Source organism: Acomys minous (genome assembly GCF_964271855.1).
Source record: "Acomys minous genome assembly, chromosome: 7".
NCBI lineage: Eukaryota > Metazoa > Chordata > Mammalia > Rodentia > Muridae > Acomys > Acomys minous.
Window position 1 is genome coordinate 24,478,579 of NC_140488.1, and position 17,049 is coordinate 24,495,627.

Here is a 17,049-nt window from a genome sequence, read left to right on the forward strand (position 1 = left end):
GTCCCATCACTCCCTAATCTCACGCCATCACCTCCTGTTTGTCCACCATCTTTTCCTTTTAACCCACATCATTGTCTCCTCTTTATCCACTGATCCTGTTACCTCCTCCCCTTTATTCACCATCACACTTAACTTATGTCATCCCTTCTTCCTTATTCTTGATCACCCCCTTATCCAATGTCATCCCATCTTCTTTGTTTTCTACCATCACACCTCCTAACCCCATACCACCCCCTGTTCTTTATCCACTACAGTCTATCCCCTTTATCCCATGCCATCCTTCTCTTTATCCAAAATCACCCCTTTCCTTTATCCCATGCCATTCCTTCCTCTTTGTTACCTATCCTCCTTCCCTATTATGCCATATCATTCTTCTTCTTTATTCTATCATCCTTGTTATGCAATGTCACCCCTTCTTCATTATTCTCCATCCTCCTTCCTCATTGCCCCATATCAGCCCTCTTCTTTAGCCACTATTCGTGTATCACTTTTATTCCATGCCACCCGTCCTCTTTATCCACCATTATCTTTCCTTTTTATCCCATGGCATCAACTCTTCTTTATCCACCATCACTCTTTCCCCTTATACCATGTCATCTTTTCTTCTTTATTACCATCATTATTTTCCATTACGCTATGTCATCCCCTCTTCTTTACTCCCTGACATCCCTATTATTCAATGGCCTCCCCCTTATTTATTCATCCTCATCTCTCTCCGTTATCTTATGCCATATCCTCTTTATTTCCTATCACGCTTATCCCTTATCCCACATCCTCTTTATTTCATTTCATACCTTCATTATCCCCATCACTCTCTTTATCCCTTCTTATCTCGTGTCATCCACTCCTCCTTTGTATGCCACATCCTTTCTCCCTTTTATATCATGTCACTTCTTTTTCTTTCATTTCATATAAACCCCTCCCCTTTATTCCTCTTTACTCTCTCATTTCCCCCCTTCAGATCTCCTTTTGGAGCTTCCAAACTCACCTCCCCCAAATTCTGAGAAGTGAATAAAAGACACTGTATACCATGAATATGCTGCTGTCACAATACAGATGTTTATTAATGACGAAATGCCAGAGAAGTTTTAACAATCACAAATCTTCGAGCTCTGTGGTTGTTACCCATTTATGATCAATTTCTATCCCTCAATACAATACATTCTTCGTTCTAAGGACCTTAGCCACTGTTATCCATTAATATCAGTTATAATTTGGATGTCATACATAACCCATATCTGTGTTTTACCAAAGCAAGTCCCACAAATTTGTACCGTCCTGCATAGAGAAACTACAGAGACGATAAATAAGAGCATTTGTAATCAGTGACTTTAACTACTTGGAACTATGAGTCTGTGCCTAACTAGTTGTTTTGTTGGCAATGGGGGCATGAACATCATCTGTCTTTAAAACAGGTCCAGGACTGAAATCTCATTTTTCCCCTAACTTTGACCCCAGGGACAGTTAGGCTGACACTTGAGGTTTCCCTGTTGGCATGTCCTGAGCAAAATTGCACAGAATTTTGGGAGTGGCTGTTTGATGAGCCATTGGTCTAAATAATTTGAGGGGGTGTGTGTGAAAATCCTGAGGAGGTGGAGTTGCTGCGGGGACACGGCTATGGGCTATGAGTTGGTGTGACACAGTTTAGCATTAATTGTTTGTCAGCTGTCAGTAGGCTGACCTAACATTCTAACATGCCTCTTGAGGGCCTTTCCAGTGAGCTCTCCGGAGGAGGGTAGGAAAGTCAGGAAAAACATGCAATTCCCTTGGGGGGAGGGAAAGCACCTCGAGATTTGTGAGCTTCTCTGGGACAGATGTTTACCACAAATGTAACACCAATTAAAGGAAGGGGCTGTAGTGAGAGAAAGCCTGGATCAAGGGTAAAAGAGAAGGCAAGGTAGCACCAGGGAGCCTGGGCATGACACAGAAACATTTCTGCTTTTACCAGCTGAAGATACCAAGCATCCCCAGTAATGGGTCTGGCAGTGTAGTTGGAATTCCTATCCTGACCCGAGCATCAGGTGAAACTCCTTCTTTACCTTAGTTCTTAGTCTTCAATACTCCTTAATGCTTCCTGTGACATTCCAGGTCTACCCCCACCGTTTCTCCCTGTCTGGCACCTTATAGAAGGGAAAACATCTAAGGAAAGAGGCTGATGCCGGGTTTGCCCTTCTTTTTCCGGGGCACACGGAACAATGGGCGTTCTTTCTCTGCATTAGGGGGGTTCCCTGCTCCTTCCTCATCATCATGGGAACGGGCAGTGCTGGGAGGCACCTCAGGATCCTCAGAGGAACCTGGAAAATAATAACAGTGTTAATTTATTATGTTTCTAGACTTCATACTTTTTCCACACTGCCCAAGGCACTAAGACCTAGTTTTGAGTTTCAAATATAATATGAAGGGAAAAAAAAGCAGAGTAGGAAAATCAACCCCATCTAACATGTAAGAAAACTTGAGCCTAATAGTAGAACAAAGAGTTTTCAATCTAGGAGCATTGTAGATGGTGGCATAAGGTTTGGGTTAGAAAACGCAAAGATTGAGGTAGAAACCTCATGTTCAAAGCAAATAGACTATGCCACCATGGATCTGGGTGAAAGGGTGAACTCCTAACCAGCACCAGCACCACGCTACAAGTAGTCTGGTTAACTTTTCCAAGTAAATGAGTTAACAGTTGGAGCTGGAAGCTTACAACACTCATGCTGTGGATGGCAGAAAGCAGGTGCTATTCTTTAGTGACTCTTGGAAGGACTTGTAGCCCATGACTGGGCCAGGCAGAGTCTTGTTTTGGTTTTTGTTGTGGTTTTGGTTTTGGTTTTGGTTGTTTGCTTTAACAGGGAAAGTACTATCTGCACCATCTTTTTGGAACCAAATTGCCTTTTGATTCTGAGCTTCCATAGTGTTGGGATCTCTGGCTCAGGGACATCTTCTACATTAAGGATCCCATCAAAATTAACAGCCACCTCTTGTGGAGGATCTGGAATTTCACTAAGAATGGAGACATCTTCCATTTCTGGAGCCTCACTGCTAATTTCACCTCCATCAGAAGCACTCATTTGGTCTTTCTTCAAATCTTGGATCTTGCTGTGAATTTGAACACCCTCAGGCTCAGGCACTCACTACACTAAAAATCAAGTCTGCCTCAAGATCAGAGGCTTTGGTTTGTTTCTTTGTTTTCCCAGAGTTCTGGTTTCAACCAACATTGAGGGTTTCATCATGTCCTTGTATTTCTCCATCATCTTAGGCTTCTTCATTGTTTGAGACATTTACATTATTATCTATGATTTCATTAATGTCTGGGGATTCATCCTTACCTGGGATTTCATCAACATCAGAGTCAGCATCCTCGTTGTTTGGAATTACATCAAGATAGGGAACCTCTGCAAGATCCAAATTGTCCTCGCCTTCAAACTCTGGTCCTTCTTCAAAGTCATAGTTCAGGTCTTCTCCAAGGTTCAACATATCATGCACATCTGGCTCTTCCTCTGGATCTGGAACCACATCAAGATGAGGTAATTCTTCAAAGTTTGGGATCTCAGTGGATTCTGAGATTTTATCATTAAGTCCTAGAATATCCTCAAGGGAAGGTCGATTATCAAAATTTAAGGTGTCATCACCAACCTCACCATCCTCATCCTCATCCTCACCACCATCTTCTTTCTCAAACTCTGGTATGCCCTCAAGATGTAGGCCATTAATATCAAGGTCATGTGGGATTTCAAGACTTTGGACTTCCCCCAAACTCCTCATTCACTGAAATATTTAAGTAGTAACTCTTCATTTATAGACCTATCCTTCTCAGAGGATTCGTTTCCCTCAAGGGGGCTTATTTCAGCAAGGACCTAGCTCTCTGGAGAGGCCTGGCTTTCTGCAAGGCTCTGACCTTTTGCAGGGGTCTGCTCTCTAAAAGGGAACTGACCTTCGTCAAAGGGCTGGCTCTGAGCAAGGATAGCAGCCTGGGCTTCAGCTGAGTTATCCACTGGATCAGAAAGTAAAGCATCTTCTTCCATCTTTATGCGAGCACTCCTAAATGGGAAGGAATTTGAAAAAGTTAATATGTTTGCCCCAGAGTTGGTTAATATCAAGATGGTATGAAACTGTAAGCCCTATAGGCTAAACATAAACAAGCCAGGAAATTAAAAACCACACTCACTGGATCTTCCTCAGATTCCGGCGTCTGATAAAGTCCAGGGCTTCAGGGCTGGACTTCCACACTCGCTTAGCAACCTGCTTCTGAATACGATGAGGCACCTGCAAATAAAAGTCGTAAGCTTAATTACATATCCCTTTTATTTACATTCATCTTTATTAGGTATTCAGGACTGAAGACACTGTGACCTGTAAATGTGGGAGGGATTTCTAGAATAGACTTGGTCACCCACATGGAACTCCCCCTTATTTTGTGAACAGAAGGGGAATGTATGCAATAAGTGTATTCCAAAAAAAAATCCAACTTACCTGGAAGAGAATATCCCAGTTGTCAATCATCGCACGGACCACATTGACAGATGCGACATAATGATCGATCCCCAGTCTCGTCTTCCTGGATTCCCTCTTGGCCAGCTTTCCTTTCTTCAGGAGAGAAGTTCCAAACACCAAGGCTAAGTTGGTAGAAGTCATTCGGTTCCCTGGAACCTAAGTCAAGAAGTATGATTAATCTTGAGGTGGTACTACAAGCTGTATTGTTGGTTTCCCTCTTTACCCACTTTACAACCAACTTGTTTTTACTACCCTTTCCCACAAAATTTTTTTTACCAGCTCTCCGTCAATGCCGATGGAGTCTTCACAGTTCTCAGTGATTTTATGCAGGGCCTGCAGCAGACGCTCAAGGGTATCACTGTGGCAGGGTGGCATCAGGTAGACCAGCAGCTGCAAGGCAGAAACCTGATCCTGGGGCTTCAGAGCTAGAGGAAGAAAAATAGGGAGAGTTTAGAGGGCTAGCCTTGGCAGCAGCCTGATATCAAAGAAGGCATAGATCTGTTTCATGGTTGCTGGCGACTCTAGAAAAAGTACCCAGGCAGCATGCTTTTACTTCCTCCCTAAACATCTGACTGAGATCAGGGTCTCTGAAAGCAAGAAATGCCCTTCTCAACCTCAAAATCAAAATCAAATCTCTATAAAGCCAAGGTTCTTCTTTGCTTTAAGAGGGACATTCAACAACTTCTAGAAGCTTAAGATAAATTTCCAAGTAACAGATTTATAAGGGAACAGCAAGAGACAGGAAAAAAAAAAACAACCTGGAGAGGATTTTATTAATTTTTAATTTTTTTTCATTAACAGATAATGACTGTGTTCTCTGGAGAGGTATGTTTCATATTCTGATGTACATTCTACCCTATATTATTGAGGTTCTGTAGCCTGAGCTCTCTCATTATAGCCTCTAGATTTCCTTCTTTTTCTTGTCCCAACAATGGATGACAGAAGACTCACTCGCAGTCAGGAGGAAGGACATGTACAGATCATCAGGCAGCAGAGAGTCCTTCATTTCATGAAAAAACTCCTTCAGGAGTGCAGCCACATCATGGACATTCACACTGTCATCCAGCACAATATCCAGACCCTTGTCAAATAACTCACGGAGCTGAAAGAGAGGAAAGAAGATGTGAAATGTCTGCTTTGTTCACCATAGGCCAGTTTTGAACAGTCCTTCATGTGTAGTGGTCTCTAAAGAAGACCTTACTCCCCCTCCCCCACCAATCACCACAGTACCCTATGTGTATAAGAGGGCCCTTATTTCTATCTTCTTTTTCTTATCTAAAGAAACAAACATGTAAATACAGCCAGTTTACCTCAAGCACTTTCTGCACAGAGTACTCAATGGTGAAAATCCCCACGGAGCTTAAGCCTGAAAGAAAACACAAGAGATCCTAAGGATCTATGACTTCTGTCCCCCAGTTATGTTTCCCTTGTTTTCCCTTAACAACTGCATTCCAACTTTCACTGGTATTGGGGGAATGTTATTTAAGCCCTCCATCCCATAGCTTCTCTCTCTCTCTCTCTCTCTCTCTCTCTCTCTCTCTCTCTCTCTCTCTGTCTCTCTCTCGCTCTGCTCTCCTTCCCTTCTTCCCTCCCTCCCTCTCTATTTCCCTCTTCTCTTCAGTTCCCTCCTCCCTTGATTTAACCATTGTGGCGTCCTTACCATGCTTCTCAATGAATTTGCAGCAAGTCTCAACAACCTGAGGGATTTGTTGAGCAATTGGATTGAGGCTCATCTTCCTTTTGGATCCCAAAAGTCGCTGCCCAATAGGAAAGGAAACCTGTGAGAGCTGCAGGGTTTGCAGCAGCAGGGCCCCATCCTCCAGTTCAGCCAGGCTATCCACAGATACTGCACCCTGTGGAAAAAATCCAGACTATCTTGAAATGGAGGAGAAGACCATTAAGTCCTTCCAAAGCGCTGAGTGACATTCAAAACCTGACAGTCTCCCTGTGGTATGACAAGCCCACCCCTCTATTTCTGTTCAGTCCCCACACTGTAAGGGCATAGGCCTTGACCCCTCTCCACAAAGGTCACCTTCCTGAAACCTCTAAGACTGCACTCACCCGACGCCCACGGCGAGTGAACTCTCTGGGCAAGGTGGGCTCATTCCTCCTGCGACTGAAAAAGCGCCTCATGCGTCCAAACATCCTTCGCACTACATTTCCCCGGCGACGACGACGACCTGCAGTGGAACCTGTGGCATCTTCAACCTGCATTGAGGCTGTCAGTTCAAGGTGCTTGCGGCGGGTAAGCTCATTCACCAGCACCTCTTCCAGGCGGATGCCAAAAGTCTTGAGAGATGCGGCTGGAAAAGAATGAGCAACATCAAAGACCTAACCCGGAGGCTGCATGGGCTTATAGCACTCTTAGCAATCCTCTATAAACAACCCCACCCCCTCCAGGTCTGTAGCGCCTGTCCTAGGAGAGTGAGACCCTGCAGTAAGTTACATAAAAATGACTTCCTGCCACTCAACTACCAATGTAGCTCAAGGTCCCATCCCTGCTTATGCCTTGCCAGTGCAGGACCACCTTGAAGCAATGAGAAAGATTTCTTCAGGTTGATCTGTCTGGGGTGGGGGTGGGGGTGGGCGTGGGGCATCTACGGGAAGCTAAGGCAGGTCTGGGAGGACCACCCCAAAAGCCAGAGCTATTCCTCTATTTCCTCTAGGGGGTTACTGGGGAGAGGGGAGTCTTCGGGGGCAATCAGCATTGGCTGTCTCCACTTCCCAGGACCATGCTACCAGAGGGGAATTAGTATTTTATTTCTTTTCTAAGGAAAAGAAAAATGTCCCCTCACCCCTCTCTTGTCCTCTCAGAATCAGAAACCACTTCTCCAGGGTGTTTGGACGGTCAACGGGTAGAGCTATGAAAAGGAAAAAAGAAAAGGTATAGACACTCACATACATATAGAAAGTGATAAGTGACTAAAACATCTGCAATGCATTGATATGCAGCCAGGGATGGGGGAAGGGGGAGGGAGAGCTCTGTCCAGGCCAAGAAAAGTGTTTTGCTTTTGCCAGGCCTCAGTTTCTCTTATCTGACAACAAGACTAGTCCTACCTAGCACAGGCAAGATTCCAAGAATTTAACCTAACCAGTTTAATGCACTGGACGGACGCATCTTGCTATGAACCAGTAATTTTTCAGCACACTTAAAACGTCTTATTCAAAAGCTCAGAAGCGCTCTGCTCATGCAACAGGCGAGGGGAGGGGCTCTGCCTGCAGCGCCACCGCAGCTGAGGGTCGTCAAGTTACTGCGGAGGCACTCAAGCGCGGATTTGCCTTGGGCTCCCTGTGCTGCGGTGAAAGAAACTGCAACACCTGGCTGTCTCTCTCCGCCCCAAATCCCGCAGTGGAGATCCCAGCGGGGTCTCCTTGCCCTTAGCTTCACTCAGTTCGGGCTGCACCAGAGGTCTGCTCCTGGGGAACCTGGGTCCCACCACTGCACTTCCCAGTCTTAAGGGAGCGCCTCTGGAGCAGTGCGAAAATCTCCCACCTCCCCTAAACTCCACAGCCAAATCTGTGCGCGCACCCCTAAGATCTCCCAAAGCGCTGGAACCCGGTCCTGTGCCTGGTCCCCTAGTTTCCCCGCAGCCCGGAGCGCACCTCCCGCCGCCAAACCCCAAAGCCTAAAGCCCGCACTGCCCTCCCGCTTTTTGCCCGGGTTGGCGCGTCTCTCTCTGCCTCTTTCTTATTATCTCTATCTCTCTCAGTCATGCAGTCTCTTCCTGTCCCGGTCCTCTTTTTAGAGTTTCCCTTTGAGCCTTAGTCCCTCTTTGCCCAATTCTCCCACCACACCTGATGAGCCCCGTTTCTTCACCTGTCCTAAGTCCTACTGTGCTTACCGTCCCCTCAAAACCCCAGGCTTCTACTCAACTCAACTAATCTTTCACCTTTTCGGAAATTCAACAAACAGTACTTAACTCCTGCTTCCTCCGTTCCTGGGGCACCGGGAGATTAGTCGGGTTCTAAGAATCCCTCTCATCCTCTTGGACCTCCAACCTGCCCAATTCCGCTCGGGGGTCTACTCGCTGGTAGGCGAGGACGCCACACTTCGGGTATAGCTCACCTCTGTCCGGCTTGAATTCAGAGAGGAAATGTCTGGCCAGGAGTTCTTGGTAAGCAGTCTCTTGCAGCTTCAGGCGCTCCAGCTCCGAGAGGCTGTGTATGGATACCATGTCCATCCTGCGGTCCGGGTTCTGTCCTGGGGCTCCTCCCAGGACGCTCACTAAATAAATGAAGGCAGACAACAGCAGCAGAAGGGGCATGATTCTGGGACATCGTGTCCTTGCTGCCTTCAGAATAGGAATGCAGCCACCCATTCTGGAATGGATGATTATCAAGGCTGCATCATCCAATTGTCACTGGACCTGGTGGAGGGAACTGGGGGGGGGGGGGGTTAAAGAGGGAGGGAAAACTGGGAGGAGGTGGCTTCACCCTCAAGCAGAGCAGCCTCTCTGCTTGCTTATTCAGGGGAGAAGAAAAAAAAAACTCGAAAAAACCCAGCTCTGAATAGACAGTCCAGAAAAGAGGGGGAAAAAAACTAACAAAAATTAAAGAAAATGGTTTTTAAAACTAAACAACCTTAGTTTTTTTTTCTTTCATGATAATGCTCTAAGCTATCTGAATTAGGTAAAAAGGAGGCATCTGTCCAAGCCAGGAGCACTGTGAATTTAAATAACTCTTTCAGAAGGCAAACTGGACACATGGATCTGGAGCCAAAATTTGTCCCTAGGCCTTTTGACCTAGTAATTCCCCTTCTAGGAATCTATCCTAATGAAATCTTGCTACAGACAGGAAACTTCACATATAAATGAACTAATAACAAAAACCAGCCCAGAACTTAGTTATAGAGATTATGTAATAAATAGTATGGAGAACGATGCAATCATGCATTGATGTTTATAAAGAGATCTTCAACAAGTACAAAATACAGAAATTATTATTGCATATATGTGAAGAAAAGCATGAATAAAACACTGAAAGAAACACATCCAAATTCTAACAAATAGTCTTTAGTGGTAGTAGTATTTTGTTTGTTTTTACTTTTTATCATTTACTAAACTTTATTATACTGCATTTCTCAGAGAAAAAGGCAACTTTTATGAAAACAAATAAACTTCATCTCTAGACCATTCCTAGTCCATAAAATTAGTAATCACAGTGAAGTTTGTCTTAATGTAATGACAAAAGTGTTTTATATGGCCTTCCTCCATTATCCTACCTGATACTGTGCTCAGGCTGCACATCCCTCAGTGGAGACCTCCCTGGACCCCACATAAGCATCTTTTATCACATCCTTTGCTGCTCACTTCTTTCAGCAATTCATTAAAAGAAAAGAAGAGATCTGTATTAACTGTCCACTTTAAAGCAGATAGTAAATATTCAAGGGATGGACAAGATAATACTGTTCCTTTCATAAAAGATTTAATAGTGCAGTGAAAGACATACACAGGTTAGCAACAGTTTACAAAGTCTTTTGATATGTCAGCTGCTAACAGTATAAAAAAAGTACTGTGATAACAGAAAAGAGAAAATATCTAAGTCTGCCTGGAGACAGGGTCAGATGGAGGGGTGAGACAGAGAGACAGAGACAGAGGTAACAGCTTGTGCAAAGACAAAGAGAGGAAAGAAGGTTGTTATCTACTTAAAGCAATATACAGAAATTGGAAGAAAAAATATGAAAGGCCCCATAATACCATGTTAAAGAGGTAGACTTTTTTTCCTCCAGACAATAGGGCATTATTATTGGGTTTTAGGCAGGGAGTGATAGAGTCATGGCTGTACTTTTGAAAAATCACATAAAGCCATGAAATCCCTGCTTTGAGTAGAAAGCCTGAAGCAGGTAGATCTGCTAAGGGTCAAAGGGCTGGGGACATATATCAGACATCCTACATGGAAATGTCAAGATTTGGGGAAATTAATTTTAATGGAAAGGAAATGTTTAGGATAACTTCCAAGTTCATGGTTTGTGTGGATGTGTTTATGCTAGTTTCTGCCAGAAAAGGTAATTTGGGACATGGGAAAATAATCCTTTTGACAAAAGGAAGCAATTTTATACCATTTTCTAAGCTTTACTTGTAAAGGTTTACAAATATGTTCTTCTGAGAGGAGCTTAAAATTCAAAGATCAGTAATATGGCTGTGACAGAGAAGAGGTAGGAAAAAGATTTATTATGCAACGTCTAAATAAATGAGCAATACTGTATAAAAAGAAAATACACTTCTCCTTGAGTTTTACCAACAAAATTCTTTTACCCACTTACCTTAATGGCAAGCCATAGATACAAGAAATACTTGCTATGTAACTAAGGTACAGCATGAGAAAAATGAGGGCTTTTTCTGTGGCTTTTAGATGAAGCCAAGATGAAAGCCCATAGATTCTAAAGCTCCTTCAATTCCAAAGCACATACCCTGAACTCAAAGTGAACACCAAAGCCCAACCACCAAATAACAACCACAAAGTGACTATGCTAACCAAAAGCATATACATTTAAGTGCAGTTCCACACTGAACTTCTAGCAAGCCCCATTTACAATACCAAGTCTAAAATCCAGCAGCGGGGGTCTCATCTTGACACACAGTCTAGCTTCAACTTAAAATGTCTCACATCACAGGCCCCCTTCCTCTTATCCCAATCCAAACATCTTTGTACCTGTCTTGGAGTTTCAGCTATTTTTTTTTCTTGTAGTTTACCAGAGCTGTTCACCCAAAGAGCAGAGCTGCTTCTTTCCCCAAAAATACAGGAGAGAAATAAATCCCTCCCCTCCTCAAAAAAAAAAAAAAAGATAAGAACAGTGAAATCTCAAATCGTCAGCAGCAGCACAAAAATGAGAGAGAGAGAGAGAGAGAGAGAGAGAGAGAGAGAGAGAGAGAGAGAGAAGCTTTTCAGAGATGAGTCAGCCTAGATGCTTACAATTCTGAGGGAAATCAAAGGCCTTACAATAAACTGTTTGTCATTGCCTCCCTGTTTGAACATAGAAGGCTGAACTTAACAAGTCATAGGCTGCAGTACTGCCAACAAAATTGACTCCATCTTGCATACCTTCAACCCTTTCAGATTACCAGTAGACCCCCAGACTCTAGCAGAGCTAGAAAGACTAGAATGCCCAAAGAACAGCACACAGGGAGCATAAGGAGGGGATAAATGTGTTTCAGCACTAAGAGACAGGCACAAAAAATGTTCTTTAGGTTTAACCAATCGATTTGTCGCCAGGCCTGACTTTCCAAGATGGACACAAAAGAAGGCTCACCACAAGGAACAAAGGGCCAAGAGACCTCTCTTGCTCCAATGCCTTCCCTTCCCCACTTCAGCATGCCATGGCACTAGCTTGAAATGACTATGAGATTAAGAGAGAGAGAGAGAGAGAGAGAGAGAGAGAGAGAGAGAGAGAGAGAGAGAGATTCAAAGAGGAAGGTGAAAGCAAATCAGCTGAATTTTATTCTAGAATTCAAGGTATTTGCAAAAGTAATTTCTGTATACAAGCAATGCTGTTGGCAATAAAACTAGAGCCAAAACCCAGCTTTATTATTTCTCAGCTATATAAGCATAGGAAAACCAGTTGAATTCTGAGCCTTGGTGACCTGATCTGTAAAATAGGAAAATAACATGGCTTCCATTTCCACAGTTGCATTGTAAATGAATACCATGTATATAATAAGTAGCACTGGTTTTTAATAAGCATGTAATATCAAAGGTTCTTTGCAGTGGGCCCAAATCAATCTAAACCTATCAGGATGCAAAAGCAATTACATAAAATAGAAATTTATATCAATACATTGATTAATCTACTTGTTAAATTTTTACTAAGTTCAAACTAAATTAGCACACATGAAGAGATCTGGGAATCTATTAGAAAAAGCTCTGTCTTCTTCACTCTTCAATTTCAAGCACTTTTAATCATCTTACAAGAGTCAGAAAAACTAACTGCATAATTAAATATTTTAAATGCTGTTATTCAGATTAGTAAAAAGCAGATTATGTCCCCAAATGTATTTCTCTTTCAAACCATCCAGTTTGACCATGTTACCAGCAAAAGAACATATAATATCAGTTACATTAGTAATGGAGTTCAGAAATTAGCAGGTACCAAGGAGGATCTGAATAAGACAGAGGGATAAATCAAGTATTGAGCAGGGCAAAGAGGATAAGCACTCTTTGGGTGGCGTCTAGCCCGTTCCCCATGTCCTCCTGAAATGCATGGCACAGATGGGAAAACAAATTAACTCTGGAAAGGTCAACCACTGCAACATGGAGAGGACTGAAATGCTCTCAGATAACAATGCACAGCCTTCACAATGTGGGGCCCTAATTTACTCCATTGCTCCCATCAAATAGTGAGCATTGGTCTAGCTCTCACCAGTAAACATGGGTTAAAAAAAAATCCAGGACCATACTGATGCTGTGGTTGGAATATATTAATTAGGCACCTCGTGGTATCATTAGAATGTTCCTCCAAGCCACTGAAAGTTCCTTGGAGATTGTAGAATTGATAGAGCATGGTTCTGGGTGCCCAGAAGGTATCTCCTCTACGTCATCCAAATGTGTACAGGCAGTGGCAATGGGTAAAAACATCCCCATTAATATATTACAAACTGGGAAAGAGATGCAGGGCTGTAGCTAAACACATATGGGCAGCAATTTGGTCTGCTGACACATTACCTCATCCATCTCAAGCATTAATGAGTTAGCCTTTAAGTTGTTATCCCGTAACCTCCGTTTCAGTGAAGGATGCAGATGCAGTGAGCAAAATGACTCATTTTAGCCTATGCAGTGGTGATGCCCCAAGGCAATTAATTCTGAGGACAGTGTTCTTCAGTCTACACTGTCAGCCCATCATACCATGACAGAAGCTCACAAACTGGAGGTAGTACTGTTAAAGTATCTCAAGAAAATCCCTGGGCCTAAAATTCTGCTCCAAGAACAGTGTACTATGAGGGTTGGAGTTAAACTTAGTTGTCACCTCATCCAAAACTTCTTCTGCATTTCAGAAAATGGAGGCTCGGAGAGAAACAGGGCTTTTTCCAAGGCAACACAGCAATTTAATAACAGAGACTGGACATGAAGTCATTTCTCCGTGTCAGGGCATTTTTCTACTACCCCATCTACCAATTCTCAATAGGTGCAAGACATTTGCATTGCTAGCCAATGCACTCCCAAGAATGCATATATAATCAAGTCTAATTCCATAAAGCCAGAAGAAATCAGATAGAAGGTAGGCAGCCACCAGAATTTATAGCATCTTTGTACAATAAGTATAATCATCATTCCATAGAATGTGGCATACTCTTTTTCAATGTTATGGCCTAAAGAAACAACTCCAGCTTAAGGTGGTGAAAGGCAACCTTTATGCTATAAACATCCCAAAGGATAGTGTAAACAAGGCAAGGCAACATCAAACATAAGATGTACATTTTCTCAGTGTCATCTGCAGTATGTGTCAGGGTACATAATAGTGCTACCATCGCAAGTTGTGTCACCTTTTCCCTCTTTTAGTTGCTATTTCTATTAAATGGTGGCAGAAGACATAAAAAATAAGGTGTTCTATCAAGGGGTGGTAAAAAAAAATAATTAATGCTTAATTTGCCGTGTGCTTCTCATTTTCTCAAAAGCTTTCTATATATCCTTTATGTCTAGATCCTGGCACACAGTAGGTGTTTAATAAATTTAATAGGTGTTTAATAATTGGGTGAATCATAGGATTATAAAGTCTAAGGGTTTGCAAGAACATAAAGCTCTTATAATTAAAACAGCTATCCATGATTCATGAACTAATGACTCATGCCACTTTCTGCGCACAACAACCGCTGGAAAGGAGCTGGGTTGGGATTATCTCCTCTTTACAGACAACAACAAACTAGAGCTCTTTAGAGCTTGTGGCTTAACTCAAGTTATAGAAAAAACATGGAAGACATGGGGATAAAGGTTCTCTCTCTCTCTCTCTCTCTCTCTCTCTCTCTCTCTCTCTCTCTCTCTCTCTCTCTCACTCACTCACTGTGTGTGTGTGTGTGTGTGTGTGTGTGTGTGTGTGTGTGTGTGTTTCACACTGGAAGCTGGCGTTTATATCCCAGCCTTACATGTTCAAACACCAAATATATGTCTTAGAGCAAAGTGCCTCACTTTTGTGAGTCTCACTCAAATCTATGCCCTTTTAATATAACAAACAGTACATCTTGAGGGTACATATCCAAAGGTAGAACGGGAGGAAAGAATCCTCTAAAGGGTACATTTATCCCAGAGTGAGGAGCCCCTCTCTCTGGAATAAGAAAAACCCTTCAAGTCAACTTGGCAAAGACTGCTAGGCTGAAGCACTTTCAGCTGAAAATGGGGAAGGGAGGGAGCCAGCTAATTCTTCACTGGGCCTTCCTTGATGGGAGAAGCAGTATATGGGGGGGCATTAGTTTAGTTTGTGAATTGTAAGGAAAGCTAACTGTGCCACGGAAGGAATTGAGTACCCACTAGTGGCTGGCTCAGCACCAAACATAAGCCAGAGCTGCTAGAGAGAAAGGAAAGGCTATCTGTATGTCAGGCCCCAGCTCCTCCCCTCGGGATCTTATAGTCTAGTTGAAGATCACATAAGTGTCACAGGACTGAAAGAGAGGGATCATCATACTTCTGTTTTTCCTCACTAATTTAAATCCATTTCCTCTCCCTTGTTCCTTTAAGGACTATCAAGAACTGACTATATCTCTAGGCCCACTCGCACTGGACAGACTTTTACTCAAGTGTAGGTTTTCAGTCCATACTGAGTAAATTCCAGAACATTCTTCATAGATAATCATTCTCCTTCTCTCCTCACCCTCCGTCTCTGTTCTACTTAAGAGCAGCCATATACACACAGTCACATCCCCACACTCTTCCACACATTTACGTAAGCACTTCTCCCCACTATAATAGAGAAAGGAGAATCAATTAAATGGAACAGCATCAACCATTTGTCTTTCCAGAACATATCTGTGGCTTCTACACAGGGTACATGAGAACGGCAACACCAGTAAAAAAAAAACAACCCCCCCAGACTACCTGAGTGACTATCATAGGGAATTGTGGCTGTGGGAGATGTTTTTCCCTGTAGTTTTCATGACTAGGATTGACATTTAAAAACTACCTTCACATAACCATATTTCTAAAGTACCAATATCGAACTACGCATTCTTTCTCTCAAAAGTAGACCACTTTTTTCAAAAAGCCTTAGACCAAGAGTCAGGAGGCCTGCAATAGTGGCTGCACAGCATGGTGCCCTTGGGCAAATCAGTGCGCACCTCCAAGTCCAAAACTCAACTGGCATAATTTATCATCTTGTTTCTCTAAACAGCACGGTAGAGACAGAAGCCTCTGGCTGCAGAGTCCTTGATTAGTCTAAGTAGGGACATAAGGAACTCCAGGACAGAGGGTTGTAGTGTTGGTGCCATACCTCCTACTCAAAAGAGAGACCTCCCTTCATCCCTCAGTAGGTCCATGGGGCCCAGAATGTCAAAGGTGAAGATACTAAGGTGGGCTCCTTCCAAGTCTTAATATGAGCTGGGTTCCAGCAGCAGGCTCTTGATCCAGGAAGCAAGGGAGGGTTTCAGCACAAACTCTGAACCCTGGAATGGAGGAGTCGGTCTCAACAGGTGGCAGCCACAGAGATGGTTTCTGCTGCTGCACCTGCCCTGCTTCTATTTAGTTCCTGGAAGCATTTACTCTGCAAAGGTAAACGGAAACCCTGCAGCGCACAAAACTACTCTCTGCTGCTGGCCCCCCAGTGAGAACTGGAAAAAAAGAATCCTACTTTCCTCTGAACTCTCCCTTGGTGCCCTTCCCCCAAAAACCCTGCCAAAAGGTTCACCGTGCTCTCCTCTCCCTCCTACAGGGACGGCACCCACCCACCCCCATCCCTCCCCCGCTCTCGCCACCCCACGGAGGGCTGCACTGGGACTTTGGATGCCTAAGCCCTGCTCTACCTCTTGGCGACTCTCCTGGAACATGAAGCTTGGATACCTGCAAGTTAACAGGCAATGCTGCCGCTGCTAGTCCTAAGAAAAGCTGCAGGCACGCTCTCTCTCTCAGTTCTGCCACTCCAATTTCCCCACCCTGTGTACAGCTTTTGGCGGTGGAGTAGGGGGCTGATTCATAGCAGTTTTCTACACAGCAGCCAGCTCCATGCCGTAGGCATACCTGTTTGCTGAATCCCCGAGGCTGCACCCACTGTTTTTTCCAAGTACTCCTCAATCTTCTCTCCTCTTATTCAAAACAATCTCACCTTTAAGATTCAACCCTAAGGGTCCCCAACATTCCAAATGCCCCCATCTCCTGGCTGTGCTCCACAGTCTCACATTACAAATGAGGGAAAAGCATATATAGGGTTCAAAAGGTTAAGAGATGTACGCCCCCCCCCCAAACACTGAGCTAATTAGTTCCAGGGCCAAGGTGAGGGTCTACACCTCTTGGTTCCCAGTTTGTCACTCTACTTGATACAGCACATATGTTGGCTCCTATGATCAGGGAACATCCTTCGTAGATCCTTTGCGTGCAAGGGAGGCTTAAAGACCAACACCTTACACATCTTGCCTTACTCTTTCAGCTGCATGATTCCCA

At 43.7% G+C, this 17,049-nt stretch overlaps 1 protein-coding gene across 5 annotated transcripts in view; it reads right to left on the reverse strand.

Moving 5' to 3' along the window:
- Positions 1-1,037: 1,037 nt before the first annotated feature.
- The window catches only part of ARHGAP36 (Rho GTPase activating protein 36), a gene marked incomplete at its 5' end in the record, with an annotated part of 37,094 nt that continues 21,082 nt past the window's right edge, over positions 1,038-17,049 (reverse strand). For 3 of the 5 annotated variants that reach the window (XM_084790409.1, XM_084790407.1, XM_084790410.1), the window contains 12 exons: positions 1,038-2,294; positions 3,312-3,488; positions 3,917-4,023; positions 4,151-4,248; positions 4,456-4,632; positions 4,753-4,901; positions 5,428-5,578; positions 5,787-5,842; positions 6,137-6,329; positions 6,538-6,779; positions 7,272-7,337; positions 8,543-8,701. In XM_084790409.1, the coding sequence (XP_084646535.1) occupies positions 2,140-2,294; positions 3,312-3,488; positions 3,917-4,023; positions 4,151-4,248; positions 4,456-4,632; positions 4,753-4,901; positions 5,428-5,578; positions 5,787-5,842; positions 6,137-6,329; positions 6,538-6,779; positions 7,272-7,337; positions 8,543-8,701 (1,730 nt within the window). In that variant the 3' untranslated portion in view covers positions 1,038-2,139. Of the gene's footprint in view, positions 2,295-3,311; positions 3,489-3,916; positions 4,024-4,150; positions 4,249-4,455; positions 4,633-4,752; positions 4,902-5,427; positions 5,579-5,786; positions 5,843-6,136; positions 6,330-6,537; positions 6,780-7,271; positions 7,338-8,542; positions 8,796-9,697; positions 9,788-17,049 lie in introns of those variants that run through there. The other 2 variants (XM_084790408.1, XM_084790406.1) reach the window with 2 other exon arrangements.